This window comes from Papio anubis, chromosome 18 (assembly GCF_008728515.1).
Source record: "Papio anubis isolate 15944 chromosome 18, Panubis1.0, whole genome shotgun sequence".
In the NCBI taxonomy this organism is placed as follows: Eukaryota; Metazoa; Chordata; class Mammalia; order Primates; family Cercopithecidae; genus Papio; species Papio anubis.
In genome coordinates this window covers 17,017,173-17,041,615 of record NC_044993.1, presented here as the reverse complement: position 1 = coordinate 17,041,615, position 24,443 = coordinate 17,017,173, and the positions used below count along the sequence as shown (strand labels likewise).

Below are 24,443 nucleotides of genomic sequence, written 5' to 3'. Positions count from 1 at the left end.
TAGAGTCTAAGAAGGAGGGATAAGAGAGGGAGACAAGGGTCAGATCATGAATGTAGCTTTCTAAATGACATTAAGCAATTTAGACTTTCTGAATTTTTAGTACAGTGTAGATACTGGATTGATGTTGGCAGTTTGGAGGCAGGATGACAGTCAGGGAAGAGGTGATGGTGGCAGGAACAAGGCAGGGAGGAGGAGGTGAAGGGAAAAGAGAAGCAGATGAACTTAAATGCTGACCAGGTAGAATCAACAGTTCTTGGTGAATGACTAGGGGAAGAAGTCAAGGGTAAAGTTCAGGTTTTGGACTTGGCAAAAAGTTGGAAGGTAGGAAAGAGACCCAGGAAGGATGAGGAAGCTTGGCATGGTCTGGTCTGGAGGAGGGGAAAATCATGAATGCAGTGTTTGGACACTGAATCTGAGGGTCTTTTGAGATGTCAAATCAGTGATAGGATATACAGATCTGGAACTTAGAGAAACCTGAGCTGGGGATATACATTTGCAAGTCATCCACATGTAAGTGGTGTTCAAAATCATGGGGATGGGTGAGATTGTCTAAAGGGAAAGCCTACAGTGAAAAAAGAAGAGGCTCTTCTATGCCTGGGCCTTGAGGAACTCCAACACTGAATAGCTGTGTAGAAGAGGATATTCTATAAAACACTGAGAAGTGTCCAGAGAAGTGGAAGAAAAATTGGGATACAGTGTTTTAAGGAGAAAATGGTCAATAAGGTTAATTGTTGCTGAGAGTTCAGGTGAAATGAGAATTGGAAATTATCTGTTGGAGTGAGTGAGCACCATGGAATTTAATTTTTATTGTTTCCTGGAGCTGGTTCAGGGGACAGAAGGGAGCAAAATCCAGATTGGAATGGGTTGAGGAGGAAGTGGAAGGTGAGAAAATAAGGCCCATGAATGCAGACAACACTTTAGGGCAGTTTGGCCATGAAGGTGAAGAGAGAGAGGCTAGTAACTGGATCAGGATATGGGAACGAGGGTGGGGGCAGGGTGGGGGGGTTTCAAGAAGGAAGATCATTAGGTTAAAAAAGCCAAAGAGAAGGATTTAGTGGAAGAGAAGTTCAGCAGAGAAGAAGCGAATAATAAAAATGTTCAGTTCTTGAGAAGGTGGGAGAGGATGGAATGCAAAGCCGTAATGGTGGGACTGGCCGCCAACAGCATATGGAACATCTGTACCATAATGTGGTAGAAGAGGGAAGACGGGCTATGAAGGGAATTTATATGTTTGGCATTGGAGAGTTGAGAAGTTCCTGTCTGATGACTTTTTTTTCCCCTCTGGGAAGGAGCAGAAGAAATGTGGTCAGGAGATGAGGAATGAGATGATCCATAAACTGAGGTAGGTGATCATAAGTTTCACATGAAGTAAGCTTCCCTTGCATGTGGGTCTCTGTATTCAGCATTTGCCTTGCTGGGGCTTAAGAGAAGACAGGGCGTTAGGTCCATCCAGGATTATGATTGCTGGAAACAATTCAGCATTTCCCAAACGAGTCTTTCTCAAAATACTCTCCTGACAGATTGTAATAGGTATGTTGAGAAAACAAAAAATGTTCCCTGGTCAAAGTTTGGGAGAATCGCTCTATTCTCTATTCTCTCTCTCTCTCTCTCTCTCTCTCTCTCTCTCTCTCTCTCTCTCTCTGCTTCTTTATTTCTCTTTCTATTTGATGGAGTCGTGCTCTGCCACCAGGCTGGAGTGCAGTGGCCAATCTCAGCTCACTGCAACCTCTGCCTCCCAGGTTCAAGCGATTCCCCTGCCTCAGCCTCCCAAATAGCTGGGACTACAGGCGCGTGCCACCATGGCCAACTAATTTTTGTATTTTTAGTAGAGACAGGGTTTCACCATGTTGGCCAGGATGGTCTCAATCTCTTGACCTCGTGATCCACCTGCCTCGGCCTCCCAAAGTGCTGGGATTGCAGGCGTGAGCCACCGCGCCCGGCCACTCTACTCCTTACTTAATGTAACTCCAGTTAAATTTAATATAATCAAGTTTTTCAAGTTTATTTGCATCCAGATTGCTTTGTGTGCTGCATCTGTAAAGGCTTCATAGCTTGGTTTATGATACATCATGAAAGAACCAGGGGCCTTTTTTCCTTTGAACATGTTTCCATCATCAGCACTTAACCATCGAAATCCACATTGATTTAGGGCAGAGCAAGAGCTAAGGCCTGAAAGATGCCTCAGTCTTTTTTTTTTTGAAATAGAGTCTCGCTCTGTCCTTCAGGCTGGAGTGCAGTGGCGTGATCTCCACTCACTGCAACCTCCGCCTCCCGGATTCAAGCGATTCTCCTGCCTCTGTCTCCTGAGTAGCTGGGATTACAGATGCCTGCTACCATGCCCGGCTAATTTTTGTATTTTTAGTAGAGAGAGAGTTTCATCATGTTGGCCAGGCTGGTCTTGAACTCCTGACCTCAAGTGATCCACCTGCCTTGGCCTCTCAAAGTGCTGGGATTACAGGTATGAGCCACTGCGCTGGCCGGTACCTCATTCTTCATGAAGAGCAGCTTCATGTGTTTACTGCATGTACGTTTCTGTCATTAAAACACAAACAATAAACTAGCCTCCTTATTGTCCTTTTAGGTTCATAAGAAGCCCGCTTGAAAACTGGTCAAGGGGCAGGCACAGTGGCTCATGCCTGTAATCCCAGCACTTTGGAGGACTGAAGCAGGAGGATCACTTGAGCTCAGGAGTTCGAGACCAGACTGGGCAATATAGGGAGACTCCCCCATCTCTACAAAAAAGAAGAAAAAAAAAAAAGAAAACTAGCCAGGAAAGCAAGCCAATGCCCATCCCACACGGTTAGGTTGAGGGTTGGGGATGGGGAGAGGACACTACTCAGAGTTACTTGTATTGTTATTATTTTTTTATTATTGAGAGAGAGTCTCCTGCTGTCATCCAGGCTGGAGTGCAGTGGTATGATCCCAGCTCACTGCAAACTCTGCCTCCCAGTTTCAAGCGATTCTTCTGCTTCAACCTCCCGAATAGCTGGGATTACAGGTGCCTGCCACCGTGCCCTGCTAATTTTTGTATTTTTAGTAGAGATGGAATTTCGCCATGTTGGCCAGGCTGGTCTCGAACTTCTGATCTTAAGTGTTTCACCTGTGTCAGCCTTCCAAAGTGCTGGGATTACCAGCATGAGCCACCGCACCTGGCCACTTGGGTTATTTTTTTACTACTGCAACTAACTGACGTTGTCATAGGTCTTTACGGTTTGAAAATTGCTCTTCTATGTGTGACTTACTTAATTACAATTAATTATTGTTGAGCAAGGAACATAGTTGGGGGTTTGACAAATGAAAAGGTATGTTGAGAAAAAAAGAGAGGGGCTGGGGAAGGAGCTGAAAATATTAGGGACAGTGGATTCAATCATACATTCTCAAGGGAAGTGACCATGGAGTGGTAAAAGTTGGTTCTTGGGCAGGGGGCAAAAACCCTTAGATATTACAATGGTTTGTAGTCCTTCAGAGGGCCAAAATACATAAACAAATCGACAGTATATTTGTTTTGTTTTGTTTTGTATTGAGACAGGGTCTCACTGTGTTGCCCAGGCTGGAATGCAGTGACACAATCACGGATCACTGCAGCCTCGACCTCCCAGGCTCAAGAGATCCTCCCACCTTGGTCTCCTGAGTAGCTGGGACTACAGGTGTGCACTAACACTCCTAGCTAATTTTTGTATTTTTTTGTAGAGACAGGGTCTCACCGTATTGCCCAGGCTAGTCTTGAACTCCTGAGCTCAAGCAACCCACCTGCCTCAGCCTTCCAAAGTGCTGGGATTATAGGTGTGAGCCACTGCGGGGCCCAGTGGTATATTTGTGATATTAAAATTTTGTATGGGGCGGTGGTGGCGATTAGGAAAACAATGTCTGCAAGGCTTGCTGGAGTGGTGATTGGGGATGATAATGAGGGAGAAAAAAAAAACAAAAAGGTTGAGAAACACTAGTCTCAAGCCTGCAGTGTCTACAGAGCTTTTTGGCATTCATGAATGGTGTCTCTGTTCCCAGTCACTTATACATGTTTGTCTAGCACATTTGCTTCAGGTTTCATTCATCCTGCCCATTTTCCCTGAGGCCCTAAATGATCACGTTTTGCTTCTTTAAACCCTTTCCTCTTCTGGCCACAGGTGCCTGAATTAGGGTGGACATGAGCCATGACTAGTTAAGGCACAGCAAGTGACTGGTCCCAGGAAGGCTGACTGCACCTCACTTCCTCTCCTCAGTCTTTTCTTGGTTCACCTTGTGTGATGCAGCTCTGTGGTTTTGTAATAGCTACTCTACTACTCTCCTCTTGAGATGGTTACCAATGGAGTGGGTATCAAAAAGCCCTGGTTATATCTCCCCAGTCAGGACATTTGGGCTGGTGGCACATCCATTTGAATGAGGTTGGATGAGATGAAAGGGAAATCCATTTGAGTCATCAGCTCTTTATCCTTATCCCTGGTTGGTGTAGAGTGGGGGTTTTCAACAACTGCACGATTGACGTTTTGGAACAAATAATTCTTTGTTATAGGAAACTGTCGTGTGCTTTGTAGGATGTTTATTTAACAGCATCCCAGGCCCCTACACAGTAGATGCCAGTAACACCGAATCGCCCGCTCTCCAGTTGTGACAATCAAAAATGTCTACAGATAAATAGATAAAATTATTGTCAATTAAAAATAAAATATAGTCGGGCTTAGTGGCTCATGCCTGTAATCCCAGCACTTTGGGAGGCTGAGGAGGGTGGATTGCTTGAGGACAGGAGTTCAAGACCAGCCTGGCCAATATGGCAAGACCCCGTCCCTACTAAAAATACAAAAATTAGCCAGGTGTGGTGGTGCACACCTGTAGTCCCAGCAACTCAGGAGGCTGAGGCAGGGGAATTGCTTGAACCCGAGAGGCAGAGGTTGCAGTGAGCCGAGATCACATCATTGCCCTCCAGCCTGGGTGACAGAGTGAGACTCCATCTCAAAAATAATAAATAATAATAATGATAATAATAATAATAAAATAAAAAAGTCTCCAGACATTGTCAGGTGTTCCCTGTGGGACAAAATTGCCTCCAGTTGAGAACCACTGTTGTAGGTAGAGAACCTAGAAGATCAGGAAGTATAAATCTCATCATTTCAGTATGATCAGAAATGCCATAGAGGGGTTCAGATCAGAAATGGGAGAAAAGCATTGTAACTATGATAGTCACAGCTAATGCTGAGTGAGTGCTCGCTAAGGATGTTCCACACATTGACTCATTAGCCCTCCCAGCAACTCCAAGGAGTTGTCCTGCTGTTATTCCACCCATTCTATACTTGAGGGATTTAAGACATGGGGATGTTGAGGGAGCTTGCCTGAGATCACCTAGCTGGTAATAGCGGAGTCACCCAGGCAGCACGGTTCCAGTGCCCAAGTGCTCGCAAGTGCATAACCTCTCCTCTTACTATCACGGTTCTACTTCCTTATCCTCCAGGGGGCGCAGCACAGTACCAAGCACACAATAGGTTCTCATTAGACTCATTGATTCTGTCCATATTGACTTTGACATCTCCTGGGGCACTCTGTTCCCAGATCTCTGCATGGCAAAAGCTCCCTTACTTGGAGGGGGTCTCTGCTGCAATCTCACTTTCTCTGCGAAGAGGTCTCCTATTGCCTCTGTAGAATAGCACCCTCCTTCACTGCCAAGCCCCTTCTCTTTATTTTTCTTCATAGTACTTAGCATCTGACATATATTTTTTGTTCTCTTGCCCCCAACAGACTAAAATGTCTGTTGTATGAAAGGAGAGGCTTTGCCTGTTGTGTTTGCTGCCGTATCCACAGCACCTAGAAGATTCCTAGGCATATAGTAGATACCCATTGGTTGTGTGAAAAAAATGAAAACATCCCTTAGCCGAGTGCTGTATTCAAATTTCCTTACTCTGGTTATTGGTTACACTTTTCCTTGTCACTGCATTGAAAAAAACAAAGCAAAACAAAACAAAACAAAAAAACACAAAAAAACCTTTCTCTGAATGACCAGGGACCTTCATCCAGAAGTGGGGCATAACCCTTGACACGAGGGGCAGTGTGTTGGGGACCCTCAACTAATGCCTATCAGAGGTCTATTGTTAACTGGACTAGGTCACTCAGAGTTCATTTTTACTTTTGCTTTCTTGGTCTGTGAAAGTTATTCAACAGAGTCGTGATAATGTACATAGTTAATGAAGTCAATTTATATTTAGCTTGGGTATAAATCACATAGTAAATTATAAATGATATTTTGAGAAACATATTACAGACAATTCAATGGCAGATTTTTGCATAAAAATTAACAGACATTGATTTTCTCTCTCTCCATAACCACTATTCATAAGCTGAAAAAATGTAGTTTTAATGAAAGTGTATTAAAAACTTAGCAACTGCTCTCATTCTATAGAACATGAAGTCACGGCTGGGCATGGTGGCTCATGCCTGTAATCCCAGCATTTTGGGAGGCCAAGGCAGGCGGATCACCTGAGGTCAGGAGTTCAAGACCAGCCTGACCAACATGGCGAAACCCCGTTTGTACTAAAAAATACAAAAATTAGTCAGGCGTGGTGGCGGATGCATGTAATCCCAGCTACTCGAGAGGCTGAGGCAGGGAGAATTGCTTGAACCCAGGAGGCAGAGGTTGCAGTGAGCAGAGATCACGCCACAGGACTCTAACCTGGGTGACAGAGCGAGACTCCATCTCAAAAAACAAACAGAAAGAAAGAAAATGAAGCCACATAGTAACTACAGATGGAAACAGAGTTAAGTTACTGTTGACACCCCTTTGCCTAAAACCTATTCCCCTTTCACCATCCAGATAATTACTTATAAATTTTGAGACCTCCACTCCCCGACTCCCAATTACAAACAGTAGGAGTTGGAGGAGTTGCCTAGTTTGGGATTTTGTAAAGAAATCTATTGCTGCATTGCAATTAGGCAATTCAGGCTGTTATGGTTACATTAGACTTGAGAGAGGCTCATTCCCTAAACCCTAAAAATTAGCTTTGAGAAATTTGATCAATTCACCCCTAATCTGGGTTTAAACCCATGTACAGACTCTATGCAGCTAGACAGGCTGAGGTGGAAACACCTTTCTGTTGTTGGGGGTTGGGGATGGGACAGATGTCTCTGAATTAGGAGGGATGTCTTGTAGAATACCATCCTGTATGCTTGTCACCAGTTCTCATGTCCCCAGACGCCTCATATCTCACAATTGTTGCCACTCTCACCACTGAATCCCAGTTCCAGCCTCCTGAACACTTCAACAAGACACTGTGCCATTGTTCACTGCAGTCTTGTTCAACACTGGGTCAGGCTTTTAAGATTATATAGCATTTTTTTTTTTTTTTTTTTAGGCAGTCTCGTTCCGTCACCCAGGCTAGAGTGCTGAGGCGCTGTCTCAGCTCACTGCAACCTCCGCCTCCTGGGTTCAAGCAATTCTCCTGCCTCTGCATTCCGAGCAGCTGGGATTACAGGTGTGCACCACCACACCTGGCTAATTTTTTGTATTTTTAGTAGAGGCATGGTTTGTCCATGTTGGCCAGGCTGGTCTCAAATTCCTGACTTCAAGTGATCTGCCCACCTTGGCCTCCCAAAGTGCTGGAATTACAGGCATGAGCCACCACACCCAGCCTATATAGCATGATTTTATATTATGCACTCTATGCTGTATAAAAATGCCATGATATTATATATTCTTTAAACTTTTTGGCCTAGGAGGATGGGGTTGAATGAGGGATTAGATGATACACATATAAAAATGAATTTAGACCAGAGTTGTCCAATCAAACTTTTGCAATGGTGGACATTATATCTATGCTGCCCAATATAGTAGCCACTAGCCTCACGTGGCTATTGGGTCCTTGAAATGTGGCTAGTGTGACTGAGGAGCTAAAAATTTATTTTTAATTAACTTAAATCTAAACAACTATTGGTGGCTAGTGGCTACTCTATCAGAGAGCACAGATATTTTCTTCAAGGGTGTGGCTCTTAGATTCTGGACCTCATTGGATATCTCAGACTTGGAATGCAGGCAATTTAAAGCTGTTCTAAAGTGGATCTTGAATAACTCTGAGACTTCTGTGTGGCTAGTCTCTTTTCTTGTATTAAGATGGGGTGATCTTTTTGGAGAAGGACAAGCAGGCATCACATAGGGATGGCTCATAAAGAGGTTGCTAACTTTAAAACAATTCAGACAGAGACCAGACTTTCAGAAGGGAAATCAGAGGTAGTTGAGTCTACCACTGTCTCTTTCCTCACTGGCCCTCTTCACTGTGTTCACACCGTCATCTGCTGTTCTGGTTTTATTTTTAATGCTGGGAAATTTTACTCTGACATTGTTTAGGGGGTAAACATTTGCCTTGTAGAGGCAAGCGTTTGCCTGGGAGATCCTAGGCTCTTAGGAGTTTTTAAAGATTTGGACATTAGAATAAATTAGCTTCTTTAAAGCCACATGTAAATTAACTTCAAGAGACCCAGCTGGGAAAAGTAGCTACTGAAGTATCTCAGGCAGTGGAGAAGCTCAATCACTACTCGGCCGAATGGAGTGCAAGAGTTCTGACCCGACATCCAGGACGCTTTATGAAGCTCGTCAAAAGGTGGCAACAAAAAGAAAGAGAAAATGACACAATCTCTCAGACTTGGACAAAGTGAGATATTTAAAAAGTCAGGACTCAGAGGTCCACGGAATTCCAGACATATAGGGAGCTTCTTTCTATTCTTTCCAACACACGGACATCACCCGTGTCAAGAGCAAGTGGCATACATACTCTGCGTTTGTGGAAGAGTCACCTTTCTTGGAGCAAGAAGGCGAACAGTGTTGCTGCCTGGTGCAAGGTGCGCTAGTGCCAGGCTAGCCATGGAAGAGTCACCAGAACTCCAGCCCCCATACTGGGGGATTCTGATTCTAGCAGATTTGAGGCAGTGCCTGGCAATCTGCATTTTTTAACAGGTGAGATTCTATTGTAAAACTAGATCTGGGGGCTCCTGCCAAGATTGGTAGTAACAACTTTTCTTATTGGGAGAAGTGGCCAGGAGGAGCTAAATAGCACCAGTCATACTAGAACTGAGGTCCTCTGGCTAAGGGATCAGAGTAAAAAAACTCTCTGCCCAGACCCTAGGTGACACATATGGCATTATCACAACTTATACCTCATACAAGAAAGAAAGGGCTTAGCTGCTGATTGTCTCTTTTCCACCAGTTCTTGAGAGGGCATAGACTTAGTTCATCATCTGAAACCAAACATTATCTTAGCAACTTTCCATATAAATGGGTGATAGATAATAGCAAAGGTGTTTAAAAAAACCAATAAAGATGATTACATCTATTCTTAGCTTAGGATCCCATAAGAATGAACATTTACTGCTAATAATTAAGAAACATCAAAAGGGACATTCTAAACAGAATCTTATTTTGGAATTTTAGTATTAACAGATGGCAGCTTCACAGGTCAAATTCTCCTATGTGATAGGAAAATGCAGAGGGGAAGTGACATTCAAATGCAGCCCAGGCACCCTGTGAACTTAAGAGCTTGCTCTTTTGTGCAGAGATTTTGTTTCATATTTCTGATTACCGATAGCTGTGATGATCAAGCTCACAAGTAGGCATCCAACCTTGTTCCCACTTCCTTCCTTGAATCCACTGGGAACTCCGAGGGCTCAGAATTTGCATCTCTGTGGAAAATGCTGGTGAGCTCTTTGGTGAAAGATCCATTCCCCATTGGGCAAGATGTGGACAGGGAGGTTTATGGATCAATTCCACTGATACCGTGTCATGCTTAATAGGGCTCCAGGCCACAAAGTCTCTGAAGTCTGCCCAGACAGGAAGATCAAGAAAAGAAGAAGAGCAATACCCTGTTTCACTGGTGGGATGTGCTGCTCACATAAGGTTCCCGAGTCTGTTTTCTAGACACAAGCATGGACACAAAAATCCTTCTGCTTGAGCATGTGTGGGCACAACTCACACTCAGTGTGATACCCACAGACATGTAGTTAAGGCTCAGAGATGTAGGCAAGGCTCAGAATCATTCAGAGAAAGTGACTGAGGCTGACACCAGGTGGAGGCAAAGCCTTCTCAACCCTCTTAGTGGTTTTGCTCAGGGACAGTCCATGTAGACAGAAGATCCAGCAACAGGTTTCTCTGTTCTTGTTCAGATCTGACGTGGTGGTAGCCCAGCAAATTCATGGCATCGCCACAGGCTTTCTGAAGTCGAGAAACCTTTTCATAGGGCAAAGACCAGCGCCAAGCCTGGGAGACATTTAGGGCATCCCTGGCATTTGTTTGGAAGGCGTGGTCACCCATGCCCTTGCCTCGGGTGATGTTATGCACCCAGGTATGAAGATGGGGCAAGAATTCCAACCCCACGAATTCATACATTCGGGAAGTCTGGGCCACAGGGGCTCGGACCAGGTCCTCATAGCGCACGAGCAGGTAGCGTTCCTGCAGGGCCTTGGGCAAGGACTGGATGGTCTTGTAGATCTCCAGGTGGCTTTGGCAGATGACCTGCATCACATAGTAGGGTTGGTCCTCCTCCTTGAGTTTGTGCTCATGCTGCCCCATCACAATGCGACTGTCAATCATGAGATCTCCCTTTGTGCGTTCTCGGGAACGGAACACGGCCCGGGGGTCCCGGACCAGGTGCACGATGTGCAGGTTGAGGGAAGGGTCTTTCAGCAGCGGGTAGAGGGACTGCAGGTTGAAGAAGCGCACCTCCTTGAGCACCACGTGGCTGTAGGAGTGGCAGGCCTTCTCCACCACCTCAAAGGGCTGTTGACTGCACAGGAGCCTGCAGTGAGCCTGGGGGATGATTTCTTCTTGTGGGATGATGTCACAGGCAGGTGCTGAACACAGGGCCCGGCTGGTCTCCCACTGGAAGAGGCTGGACTGTCTCCGGGGACCAGGTTCCATGTAGGCATCAAAGACGCTCATGTCACACAAGAACACGGCCCGTATCAGATCCCGCACCGCCATGTGAAGCGTCCAGGCGGTGCTCTGCTTGAAGGTCATCCACACATGCCAGGCAGGCTCCATCAGGTAGAAGACATCTGGGTGCTGCCCAAAAAGCTGCCCCACAAAAGAGGAGCCAGAGCGCCAGGAAGACAGAACCAGCACGTGCACGTGCATGCGCTTGGGCTGTTCCTTCATAGACAGGGAGCTGATGTTGTGGCTGTTCATATAGAAGAATAGAGCCAAGATGGCCATCTGGAAAACCAGAAATAGCAGGAGCTTCATTTTTTTAGGCAGTAGCATTGTGCTGAAGTGGCAGACCTTTAAGGAACAAATAGAAAGGGTGGAGTTGGGCTGCTGTTTTACTGTTTGCCTTCTATTCCCCTTCTGGCCAAAGCCACCTGCTCTCTGACCCTCCACCAAGGAGCAACATGGGAAGCCAGAGGATTCCTGCCAACAGTGGCGCCAATTCCTCTCCACATCATTTCCTGTCCTTTACACTTAGTGTGTTGATACATTCTCCTTCAGGGTCTTTAATTCCTCCTTCCTGGTCTTTCTAAACCAAGCCGCCTTGCCCATTGGTTTACCAAAAATATCTGAACTGAGCCATATGTAATCAACATAAGGAAATGGCTCCATCATGGTGCCCTGCCGACAAGGATGTCTTCAGACAGGCCATGTAGGGGAGGCTTCACCTCAGTCTAACTCAACTCTTGGTTGAATGCCTTGTGATTCCTGCAGAAACAGAGGGAGATAAGCCACCTAGTGGAGAACTGCCTCGAGGCCACTGCTTACTCATCCCTCCATCATAAGGGAGACTGCAGCCAAGACTGTGTCTCATCTCCCTCCCTCACTGCAATTAAGCACAGGACTTTCCACTCCAGTCCCTCAAAGGATAGGGCTGCAGGCTGTACAACTGCTTGGCTTTAGTTGGAATTGTCTCCTCAAAGGCAGAGCCAGGTGCTCATGGTGCCTGTCACCTATTTATCTGCTAGCTGGTGTTCTGCCATCAGTGTGCAGTGAAAAGTCTACTTCCAGCACCTGACCTCACCTGCCCATTTCTCACCCTGCCCTAGATAGCAAATCCTTCTGATTTGGTGTCATCCCGTGGGACCAAGGCCATGGGGAGTTGATCCAATGTTGACCTTGTATCTGTGTAGGTAATAAACTGTCTGACTCTATTTGAGCTGAATTAGAGTTATTTGAGCTATTAGAGTCTCCTTACCTGCCAACTCTAAGAAAGCATGGCAAGTCAACCTAAGTGCCACAGATCTCAGAGCTGTGTCACTCTCACCGGTGATACTTGTGACCCATGACTCCCACATTGCTGCTTGAGGCATGCTTGATTACGTGGGACAGCCTACTCAGGGCAGCTCAGTAGAGTTGGGCAAGCGTGTATCACACAACCCTAGGGAGTGCCATCCCATCAATAATTTAGATATTTATTTTCAAAATGTTTTTTTGTAGGTGACAGTAAAGTATCTTGATCCAACAAAATAAATATATTAAGGCTAGGCGCAGTGGCTCATGCCTGTAATCCCAGCACTTTGGGAAACTGAGCTGGGCAGATCACTTGAGGTCAGGAGTTTGAGACCAGCCTGGCCAACATGGCAAAACCCTGTCCCTACCAAAAATACAAAAATTAGCTGGGTGTGTTGGCGCATGCCTGTAGTCCCAGCTACTTGAGAGGCTGAGGCAGGAGAATCGTTTGAACCTGGGAGACAGAGGTTGCAGTGAGCTGAGATCACGCCACTGCACTCCAGCCTGGGTGAAAGGCTGAGACTCCATCTCCAAAAAAACCCAGAAATAAAACAAAACAAAAAAAAATAAGTATATTAAGATGGTTTTCCTGTTGATAGACAGTAAATATCTAGAGAAAGGAGTCTCACTTTGTGATTCGTACGAAGTCTCATACTGACTGAAGGCAACATTTTGCCATCAGGGCTTGCTTTGTGTGAAAGGACCGCGGTTCCCAGTGCTATGCTAGAATGTTATTCCAAGGGAGATTTTAACCTCCTTCCCACATGACTTTGTCATTCTGGGTGACCTTCTGACATAAATAACTATTGGGAGAGAGAATAGCTATTGCACATAGTAAAATATTCATAGTAGTAGTAAGGCATTCATTTGTATATCACCATATACACAAGAAATTCTCCCTTCTGGCTTTAGTAAAAAATAGAGGCTAGATTTCCAGATGGTAACTGGGGCTGGGTTTGGGGGTCAGCTATTTTTGTGGTGGCAGGTCTTATACCATTTTTTTAAAAAGTTTTTATTATTTATTTATTTATTTATTTTTGGCAGAGATGAGGTCTTGAAATGTTGCTCATGGCTGAGCACAGTGGCTCATACCTGTAGTCCCAACACTTTTGGAGGCCGAGGCAGGTGGATCACATGAGGTCAGGAGTTCCAAGACCAACCTGGCCAACATGGTGAAACCCTGTCTCTGCTAAAAATACAAAAATTAGCTGGACATGGTGGCTGGTGCCTGTAATCCCAGCTACTTGGGAGGCTGAGGTAGGAGAATCACTTGAATCTGAAAGGCGGAGATTGCAGTGAGCCGAGATTGTGCCATTGTACTCCAGCCTGGGCAACAAGAGCAAAACTCTGTCTCAAAAAAGAAAAAAATAAAAATGTTGCTCAGGCTGATCTTGAATTCTTGGCCTCAAACAATATTCCTGCCTCAGCCTCCCAAAGTTCTAGGATTACAGGCATGAGCCACCATGCTCAGCCTAAAAAGTTTTTAATAGGTAATAGTCACATGATTCGAATTGTTTTGAAAAGTATCTACAGACTTGGAATTTAAAGCAAGTGTTTTCTCAGATTCTGTATGCAGGAGGGAGAAAAGTGCCTGCCAGCCTGCAGCTCAGCCTGACACACCCCAGGCTTTTAACGTATGTCACTGTGGAGGGGAAATCTTTTTTTTTTTTGAGACGGGGTCTTGCTCTGTCGCCAGGCTGAAGTGCAGTGGCGTGATCTCGGCTCACTGCAACCTGCCGCTCCCGGGTTCAAGTGATTCCCCTGCCTCAGCCTCCTGAGTAGCTGGGACTATAGGCTCGCGCCACCAGGCTCGGCTAATTTTTGTATGTTAGTAGAGACGGGGTTTCACCATGTTGACCAGGATGGTCTTGATCTCCTGACCTTGTGATCCGCCCGCCTCAGCCTCCCAAAGTGCTGGGATTACAGGCGTGAGCCACCGCGCCCAGCCAGGAGGGGAAATCTTATGAGAAGCACTTGTGCCTGTGAGAGAGGCCTGTAGTCAGAAATTAGGAACTTCTAGAGCTATTTGTCAACATGGGTAGTGACATATCTTTAAAGGGGTCATAGTATTTTTCCAGAGGAAAGAAAACCTAAGAATTTTACTAGCTGACAAATTAGTCCTCTCTTCTTTACGTACTGACAGCTGCTATTTATCTGCTAGCTGGTGTTTTGTCATCAGTGTACAGTGAAACGTCTACTTCCAGCACCTGACCTCACCTGCCCATTTCTCATCTTGCCCCAGATAGCAACTAAGTTTGTTTGTTTGTTTGTTTGTTTGTTTGAGACAGAGACTTGCTCTGTTGCCCAGGCTGGAGTGCTGTGGTGTGATCTCGGTTTGCTGAAACCTCCGCCTCCCGGGTTCAAGCGATTCTCCTGCCTCAGCCTCGTAAGTAGGTGGGACCACAGGCACACACCACCACGCCCAGCTAATTTTCGTATTTTTAGTAGAAACGAGGTTTCACCATGTTAACCAGGCTGGTCTCGAACTCCTGACCTCAAGTGGTCTGCCTGCCTCGGCCTTCCAAAGTGCTGGGATTATACAGGTGTGAGCCACTGTGTCTGGCCTAAGTTCATTTTTTAATGTGTCTTTTCAGTTGCTTTATGTGTACACAAGAACATTCAAATGTGTATGTGTTCTTAATTTTTTTCCTCTTTAAAATGTAAAAAAAAAAAAAAAAAAAAAAAATTCAAGTTATCTGTTCTGTGCTGCCCTTCATTTTTAGTTGTCAATATGTCTTAGGGAGCATTCCAGGGCAGCTTGTAAAGCAGTTCCTCGTTCCTTGTTGCTTCGAAGAAGTATTATATGGATTAACCACAGTTTATTTAATCAGTTTCCTCATTGATGGGCTTACAAGTTGTTTCCAGTCTTTTGCCATTTCAAATGCTTCAGTGATGACCTTTATGTTCACACACCATCACACATGTATGTAAGATCACACATGTATGAAGGCAGCCTTCATACTGATCAGAAACTATTATCTATGTCCAGGGCTCCAGAGACCTGCGAGAGTGGATTTTAGGAGAGAAACTGGGCAGCCACAAAGGAGACTCTTGGCCCTTATAGCTTTCTTCCTGAAGGGAGAGCATGCCTTGCCAGTTCGTGGGTTTTCCTTGGAAGTCCCCTGAACCTTCTGGGAAGTATGAAATGACTCAAGCCAAACCTTGGGTGGCAATAGCAGAAAAACCCCTTTTCTTGCATTCATAATAACAGTGCTTTTCCTCTGGGTGTGCCAAAAAGATCCAATGAGGATCATCTCACCTTCATGCCTGAAAATCACTTGCTATACGCCAGGAAAATGTCAATGAGTGGTCATTCCTGCCCTGTAGTCTTAGCCCTGTAGATTAGAACAGGACCGGCTAGGCTGGGCGTGGTGGCTCACATCTGTAATCCCAGCACTTTGGGAGGCCTAGGTGGGTAGATCACGAGGTCAGGAGATCGAGACCATCCTGGCTAACACGGTGAAACCCTGTCTCTACTAAACATACAAAAAATTAGCTAGGCGTGGTGGCAGGCACCTGTAGTCCCAGCTACTCAGGAGGCTGAGGCAGGAGAATGGCGTGAACCAGGGAGGCAGAGCTTGCAGTGAGCCAAGATCGTACCACTGCACTTCAACATGGGTTACAGAGCAAGACTCCATCTCAAAGAAAAAAAAAAAAAAGAACAGAACCAGCTAGGATGTGCTCCTAGTTCTTAAAACTTGAGTGCAAGAGGAAAATGATTAGAAACTAGGCTATTATTGATCATGGTCCAAGGATGTCCTTCCTCCCCGCAAAGACTGAAGAGGTGACTTTAGCAAGAGACTTCTCCTAAGGGCAATGTGAGTACGAGAAAAAGTTTGGAACAAAAATAGGAAGCAATGGAGCAAAACCAAAAGGAGAGGAAAATGAGAAGAACTTAACCTGTATACACTTATAAGGAAATGGTGATAGAATTTTATAAGCAGGGCTTATAATTAGGAAAAAGCTAACATTTCCTAGGGATTAGGAGAATAGACCTTTCAAAGCGACACCCTCCCTTCCTCCATCCAACTTGGGGCCAGTTCTGAGTCCTGTGCGGGGGCTTGATGGCTATGGGCCCTCCTTGCCTGCCAACTGCTGCTGGCCTGAAGCCCGTTTCCTCCCCAAGCTGGAGCTGGGCCTTCTAACTGCCCCCAGTTGTTCTCAGGTGTTAGTTGTCCACGGTTCTGAGGCACTCCCATGGAAATCCTCTGACTTATTTTTCTTTCCGTGAGCACTTGCCCTGGCTAGAAAGCGTAGCTTTTGTGAAGCAAGTTCCATCCCTTGTCACTGAGCCTCAAGACACATCAGGATCTAGACGACACATGATGGGCTGGCCAGAGAGCCAGGGGATACTTTAGGATGTGTCTTGGGCAAAACTCGTTTCTGAAGACTGTAATGAGCAGCAGAGGCAGATGCTCCTGGGCCCGGGCAGAAGCGAGGTGATGCGAGTCAGGGCGCTTCATGGAAGGGGACTCTTCAATAGTGTCCTCGAATCCCGCTCTCCCATTGCCAGAATTCCCAGCTGTTCGTCTCTAGGGTGACCTTTGACGTCGACCTTTCTATTCTGTCTCTCAGCATCTCCCCATCACCCATGGCTGCCCAAAACTACCTTTTTCTTTTTTTTTTTTTTTAATTACTATTTTTTTTGAGATGGAGTCTCACTCTGTCAGTGATCTCAGCTCACTGAAACCTCTGCCTCCTGGGTTCAAGTGATTCTCGTCCCTCAGCCTCCCAGGTGACTGGGATTACAGGCGCCCGCCACCATGCCCAGCTAATTTTTGTGTTTTTAGTAGAGACAAGGTTTCGCCATGTTGGCCAGGCTGGTCTCAAACTCTTAACCTCAAGTGATCCACCAGCCTCAGCCTCCCAAAGTGCTGGGATTACAGGTGTGAGCCACCACGCCTGGCCCAAAATCTTTTTGTTTTCCTTTTTTTTTAGAGTCAGGGTCTCACTCTGTCGCCCAGGATGGAGTACAGTGGTGTGATCATAGCTCATTGCAGCCTTGAACTCCTGGCCTCAAGTGATTCTCGATCCTCCTGTCTCAGCCTCCCCAGTAGCTGGGATCACAGGTGTGTCCAATCACACCCAGATAATTTTTTTATTTTTCACTAGAGACTGGACCTCGCTATATTGCCCAGGCTGTTGTCAAACTCCTGGCCTCAAGCCACCTTCCAGCCTTGGCCTCCCAAAGTGCTGGGATTACAGGTGTGAGCCATTGCACCTGGCCAAAAGTATCTTTTTAAAGCACAAGTCTATCAACTTCCCTCTTAAAAATCCTTCAATAAATTTCCAGTGTATATGGGATTAAATAAACATCCCCACGCTTTGCACCTGGGGTCCTTCATGGCCTAGTCTTGATTTCGCATCACTCCTCTCTGTTTTAGTGCCTTAGGCTCCCGACTTTCAGTTCTTCCCAACTTGCCTTGTGATTTAAAAGCCCTGAGATTTTTGCAGGACAGCCACTGTTCCTTCAAGAATCTGACCACAGCCTGCCTTCTCCCTGAAAGAAATTCTGTCTCTTCCTCCTGAGATTTTTTTGTTTTAATTTTATTTTTTAGACAGAGTCTTGCTCTGTCACCCAGGCTGGAGTGCAGTGGCACCATCTTGGCTCACCACAACCTCCGCCTCCTGGGTTCAAGTGATTCTCCTGCCTCAGCCTCCCGAGTAGCTGGGATTATAGCGATGCCCAGCTAATTTTTGTATTTCTAGTGGAAACGGGGATTTGCCATGTTGGTCAGGCTGGTCTTGAACTCCTGATCTCAGGTGATCCTCCCGCCTGGGCCTGCCAAAGTCCCGGGACCACAGGTGTGAACCACCGCAACCGGCCCCCTCCTGAGATTAATTTGTTTCCCAGACCTTCTATTATCAGCCTTCCATCTTGACAGTAAAAGGCTGTATGAGTGCCTCTCTTTTCTCTGGGCCGCTATAGCTTAAGGGAAAGGCTGTATCTTATCTTACAGGTAAATAACAGTTCTACAAATGATCAGGGCTCGGCTTATTAAACACTTGCTAAATAAATGAGTAAGTGAGTAAATAGATGAGCGTGGGCTCAATCTCCTGATCAAGATCGCGCCACTGCACTCTAGCCTGGGCGACAGAGCGAAACTCCGTCTCAAAAAAAAAAAAAAAAAAAAAAAAAGCCACACAGCAATTGCTAGAAAGCAGAAAACCAAAGGAGCTCCTTTAAGAGAATGAAACGTAAGTATCCGTTTCTGAAATGCACACGGGACACTCTTCAGCATCACTGACTAAAATTTAGGCTGTTGAATGGAGCAGTGAGCACATAACCCATGCCGTCTCAGTTACTTGGACCAAGCTACTAATAAAGTCAGAGGCATGGGTTGGATGCAATATGGCACAGTAACCCTCAGTCCAAAAAACAGTTACTATACCAAGCATTAATTAAAACCAGGAGGGAAATTATTTTTCTCTCCCTGTATGAAAATTAGTTTTAGAAAACATTAAAAATATAAAAACCGCATTGCTGGGTGACAGGCTACCTTGCTGGAATCAGCTCAGTTACTACGCTGACAAAGCAAAAGCAAAAAACAAAGCAAAACAAAAAACAAAAACAAAACAAAACCCAACCTCAGCACATTCCATCATCACCACCCCAAAAAATTAATTTAAAAACATGTTGCCCCAATGATGGGTGAGCGGTATCATCTTAAAACACAAAGGACAGCCATTTCTGAGGAGTCAAGAGAACCTCAGGATCTTGAAAACACCACCAAAGAGGTGGTGAGAAGGGAGAATCTATGTTTGGCACAGGAACCACGAAGGTGCCGGATGGGTGACCTCAAGCAGCAGCTGATTAGAGAGAGCTGAATTATAGATGTCCCCCAAATCGGTACCATGTAGCCTTGTAGAGACAAAATGGGAAATTCTGAGGCGGGGCAGGAAACCAGACAGATATTAATTTAAGAAGTCTGGATTCCAGTCACTGGATACATTCCTAACTTACACTTCCCAAGAGATTATGCTCCTTACAAGTAGAAATTAGATACAGCAGAAGATACCTTGAGCAAAGAGAGAGAGAATGGGGTTGGATTGGGGAAACTGGCATCCTCACAAATAGCCTGAAGACCTAGGAAACCTCTGGATATAGGCACCTGGGTAAAGGGTGTCCATATAACAAACTCTCCCTAGACAGTGTCAGGAGGATTGGACCTGGGTCCCGCCAGGGCTGTGCGACTAGTGCCAAGGACAGTGCATGGCACATAGTAGGTGCTCAAGGAACATCTATCAACAAATGACAAGTGAACATATATTGTGCAGTGTTTTTTTTTACTATATGAGACCCAGAAAGGAAGATTGAGCAAGATACTATAAACCAAAAATAAAATTCTAAGTTCCCCCAACCATCTGAAAGGACTTCCTCCTCAGCCAGGACTTTTTTTTTTTTTTTTGACATGGATTCTTGCTCTGTTGTCCAGGCTGGAGTGCAGTAGCATGATCTCGGCTCACTGCAACCTCGACTCCCCAGGTTCAAGCGATTCTCCTGCCTCAGCCTCCCGAGTAATTGGGATTATAGGCACGTGCCCATGTAATCCCATGCCTGGCTAATTTTTTGTATTTTTAGTAGAGACGGGGTTTCACCATGTTGGCCAGGCAGGTCTCGAACTCCTGACCTCAAGTGATCCACTGCCCCAGTCTCCTAATAGTGCTGGGATTACACCCGTGAGCCACTGTGCTCAGCCAGGGGTCTTTTTAAAATTTAACTTGAGAGACTGTTTCAGGCCATGACAAGAAGTGGGGGTCTGACATGCCTCATTATACCTCTCCAGCATTAACACCAACACAGACCTTAAGTCTGATAAGAAACATTTTACAACCTATTCTCTCTGAAGCCTACCACCTGAAGGTTTCCTCTGCAAATAAGAACTTGGGTCTCCACAATCCGTTATCTTAACCCAGACATTCCTTTCTATTGATCTCAGGTCCTTAGATAAACTCAACCGTCAACTAGAAAAATTTTAAATCTACCTATAAGCTGGAACCTCCCACCCATACTTTTTTTCTTTCTTTCTTTCTTTTTTTTGAGATGGAGTTTTGCTCTTGTTGCCCAGGCTAGAGTGCAATGGCAGGATCTCAGCTCACTGTGGACTCCACCTCCCGGGTTCAAGCGATTCTCCTGCCTCCACCTCCCGAGTAGCTGGCAGTACAGGTGACTGCTACCATGCCCGGCTAATTTTTTTTGGTATTTTTCGTACAGACGGGGTTTTGCCCTGTTGGCCAGGCTAGTCTTGAACTCCCGGCCTCAGGTGATCCACCTGCCTCAGCTTCCCAAAGTGCTGGGATTACAGGCGCGAGCCACCGCACCTGGCCAGATGTATTTCTTAAATGTATTTGATTGAAGTCTCATGTCTCCCTAAAGTGTATAAAACCAAGCTGCACCCTGACCACCTTGGATACATGTTCTCAGGACCTCCTGAGGGCTGTGTCACGGGCCATGGTCACTCATATTTGGCTCAGAATAAATCTCTTCAAATATGTCACAGAGTCTGACTCTTCATCGACAATATTACATTTATTTTACACATAGAAAAGTATTTCAGTTCCAATTAGAAGTTTCAAACTTGTCCAAGGCCATGCAAGATAGACGTATCTTCTACCTTAGCTGATATGCTGGCACCATAACTTAATCATATTGCACATGGGCATGGTGTTCCCCATTTTTAAAGCCCTTTTAGCTGCAATTATGATAATGATCCAGTTAGATATTTTAGACAGTGATGAGCCATTTCCTCATTTTTCAGAATAAATAAACTAAATTTTAATTGGCTCATCCGGGATAATAGCCCTTTCTGGATCAGAACCCAGGTTTTGGGGGTCCCAGGGCTGAGAGTTTTCAATGGTCACACTATCCCTCACCTGAGCTAGAGAAAACCTACAGTTCCTTACACCTCCTGCCTTCCACTCCCCAGCAGAAAACAGAGGAGAAGCTGCAGGAAGTACAGAAATGTGAGCTCCAAAGCCGGGATCTGAACTAGTCTGTTGCACCAGGGGACCATCTACAAAATATACATCAGAACAGCCTGATCTGCTTTCTGGGCTCTTTTGGACCCATTTAGGGATAGAGCTGGTGGGGCTCGGGGCTGCTGGTGAGCAGCTTGTGTTTTAGTTTGCCCAGAAAATTCCCCAGGTGATCTGATTTATCCCCTCTACGCAAACCGCCTTCGCCACTGTAATCTCCAGCTTAGCTGCCAGAGGTTATCTGTTACTCTTGCTCAAGCAGCTCTGGGATAATGGCTCTGCATTGGAGTCGTACACAGAAATTCTCTCCTTACCTTGTGGCTTGGGCTTCCCTGCTGCTTTTGAGAGGCTCACTGCTAGCCGGGCCGTGCGCTTTTCTCCTCTGACTCACCAACTCCCCTCTTGGCTTCCTCCTCCTACTTGCTTTTGCATAACCGTCCCTACTCAGAGCACATTTCACTGTCCTCTCCCTTCTGCCAAAAACAAAAAAGGACCCACCTTGCAAGATGGGCTTGAGAAAGCACTCGCTCCCAGGAAGCTGTGAAAGTAACAGCTTTAACACTGGTGAGACTCGAGGGGTGGGGAGACTGCTTGAGGTGGGCTGGGAGAAGCAAAGGAGGAAGCATTTTCCCCCAGACTGGAGGCATCCTGGGATGTTGACTCCTGAAAGGCAACTGTGAAGGTCAACTCCCTTGGGGGAGAGTAGGGAGGGGGGACAAAAGGGAAAGAAAGAGGGAGAGAGACCCAGGGAGAGCTAGTAGATGAGGCTGATAGGGAAATTTCTTGACACTTACAACCGGACAGGCTACAAAATCTCAAACCTGATTCCTAGACCTTATCTTACCTCCGAGGAGAAAATGTGAAAGTTATTTCTTGCATTGCATCTGCCTGCTCACTCCACCCTGGGTCTAGGGAGGTAACATTTCTCAGCCTCTGTGTCGTATTCAATATCTTCACCCTTTCTACAAGAGGTAATAAATATTTTCTGGGAGGACCTAGATGTACTGGCTTGGTGGTACAGGAGAAAAAAAAATCCCATTTAAGAAAAAAAGAAACAAGTTATCATTAAAGATTACAACCTCTCCCTTGCTGTGTGCCCTTGGCCAATCACATACCTACTCTGTGCTACTTTACACGGTTGTCATGAGTCTGAAACAATGGATGCCCATGAATGAACGTAAATTGTGGTGGAGAATGGAAGCCTCAGACTTTCAAGTCCAAGATCTTGCCGGGCAAGTCATACCACCTCTTTGAGCCCTAGAATATTATCAGTGTTAAATAAGGGTAACAATATCTATCTTACAGTATTGTTGTGAATGTTAGGATTAATGCGTGAAGCTCCTAACACAATATTATGACAATATAAGAGTTAAAAAGTGGTTGTTACCATCGAATAATAATGCCTCCCCACCCCCGCACAACTCAGCTGCCAGTTCCTTTTCCAGACCTTGGAAGAGAGAGAGCAGGCAGGGATGTGTGAGCTCTGAGATGATCTTTGCCGACTTCCATCAGCTGAGTCCACTAAGCACAAATGACAAGAACCTGTGGTGCTTGCCTTGAATTGATTTCAATTGTGTGGCTCTTCCTCCCTTCCTGTTTCTCTCTGGCAGAGAGAAGAGAAATTTCTCTTCCTCCAGTGAAGGACTTTGGGCAGAGGTGTAACTGGAAGCGCTGGAACTGGGCAGTTGGTAGTTTTGCTTTTATGGACAAAGAGATGATTCAGGTGCTGGCACGACACAGCGAGATGGCACAAGGCTTCATCACGCATACTCAGAATAGTATGTAATAAATGAAGTTTATTTCTGGAATTTTTCCATTTAATATTTTCAAATCGTGGTTGATGATGAGTAGCTAAAACTGGGAAGCAAAACCGTGCATAAAGGGGGACTCCTGTAGTTTTACTCCAGCCCTTTCTAACGTTCTTTTCGTGTTTTTTCAGAGCCTTCCTAAATATAGTGAGGTCACTCAAATACACCATAACCCCAAGTAATTCAGATCACCTGCCATCTTTCCCTTGCTAGGAATTCATGCTGGCAGAATGCCATCAGCCAAAGAAAGGCATCATCTGGCCACTAGTATACAGTGGTGACCAGCATATTCAGATACTGGACTTCCAAGGGTCTACCACATTCCACAGCACTGGGAAGAAATTTGAATGTTGGTGTCTGATATCCAGGCCTTCCTGTGGAAGTCCTGCAGCCCACGTCTCTAAGGCAGCACTGTCCAATAGCAGTCTCTGTGATGATGGAAATGTTCCATATCTGCACTATACAGTAGCCACTGCCCACCTGAAACGTGCCTAGTGCTACCATATTGGATCATGCAGTCAAGTAAGAGATCTGATCTTTTTCTTTTTGAGTTTCCAAAATCTGATGACAGATATAGACCTCTGTAGAAAAACGTACAGTTGCTCATAGTAGAAAAATGTACAGTTGCTCATTTACAAACACAAAATCATATGCAATGCCAAGGAATCCCAAGTTTAAAATCCCTACAAAAATCTGTGTGTACTTGAAGTGATTTAGACAATTATCTCCTGGGGACCACTATTCAGCAGAGTGGCTATTCTCATCTTTGCCCTTGGAAGTTTACCATCTTTACTGTCTGGGGACCCACCTGAGTGGTGAAGAGGCCTGGGGTCAGCTACTGACCTAGACTCTGATTTTCTCAGGGGTCAAAAGGATCTTTCTGCTGATTATACTACCTACTTCTGCTACCTTACCCTGACCATCACTCCAAATGAGAATGCAGTTTCTTCACTTCCACACTTACCTACATATATTTTCTGTCCCTATTGACACTAAAAGGACAGTGATGCTTCCTTGAGTTTCTTTTCATGTAGGGGCTCTAGCATTCCTCATTTTTTTACTCTGAGCATCAGCCTGCAATGCAGATATCCGGGCCTGAAACGGTTGAGGAACATGTCACTCCCTACATTGGTCACCAACCCTGTTTTGCTTACCAAAGCCAGTGTCAGGCCTGACTAGGTCACTGGCTAAGTGGCTGAGTTTAGAGAATAGATTCTGGAGGGCTTTGTAGTTTGGCTAAGTTTCTGAAGGCTGTAGAGACTAGATCTTAGCATCATAGGGAGCCAGAACCTTTGGAAGAAGTGTCTGCAAGCCAGGAAGGAAATCTTGGTTGCTGTAAATCCTATTATCAAATGGGTAATTGCTTTCAGTAGAACTTGCTTCCTTGAGCTGGGCCCTGGTGGTGGACATCTGTGTAGGGAATCCGCCAGCAATAGGATGTCCCTTATCTGTGTTAGAAATATTTATTTCAACAG

At 45.5% G+C, this 24,443-nt stretch overlaps 2 protein-coding genes across 5 annotated transcripts in view; one reads left to right on the top strand and one right to left on the bottom strand.

Moving 5' to 3' along the window:
* The first annotated feature begins 992 nt into the window (after window positions 1–992).
* ZNF19 (zinc finger protein 19) overlaps window positions 993–24,443 on the top strand; it is a 74,064-nt gene continuing 50,613 nt past the window's right edge. For 2 of the 3 annotated variants that reach the window (XM_017953537.3, XM_031658118.1), the window contains exon 1: window positions 993–1,342. The gene's annotated coding sequence lies outside the window, so the exon portion shown is untranslated. The remainder of the gene's footprint in view (window positions 1,343–24,443) is intronic. The other variant, XM_009196822.4, reaches the window with a different exon arrangement.
* Window positions 9,309–22,745, bottom strand: CHST4 (carbohydrate sulfotransferase 4). 2 transcript variants are annotated; one of them, XM_003917145.5, is made up of 2 exons: window positions 21,475–22,745; window positions 9,309–11,245 (listed from the first exon to the last, which is right to left on the bottom strand). In XM_003917145.5, the coding sequence occupies exon 2, from the start codon at window positions 11,225–11,227 to the stop codon at window positions 10,061–10,063; it is 1,167 nt and encodes a 388-aa protein (XP_003917194.1). In that variant the 5' UTR covers window positions 11,228–11,245; window positions 21,475–22,745; the 3' UTR covers window positions 9,309–10,060. The 2 variants fall into 2 exon arrangements, with proteins under 2 accessions (XP_003917194.1, XP_009195090.1); XM_009196826.4 differs by having other exon boundaries at window positions 9,314–11,179.

Excerpts from the sequence above, each read along its gene's own strand:
- CHST4 (XM_003917145.5), bottom strand. The coding sequence starts at position 11,227 with ATGCTACTGCCTAAAAAAATGAAGCTCCTGCTATTTCTGGTTTTCCAG.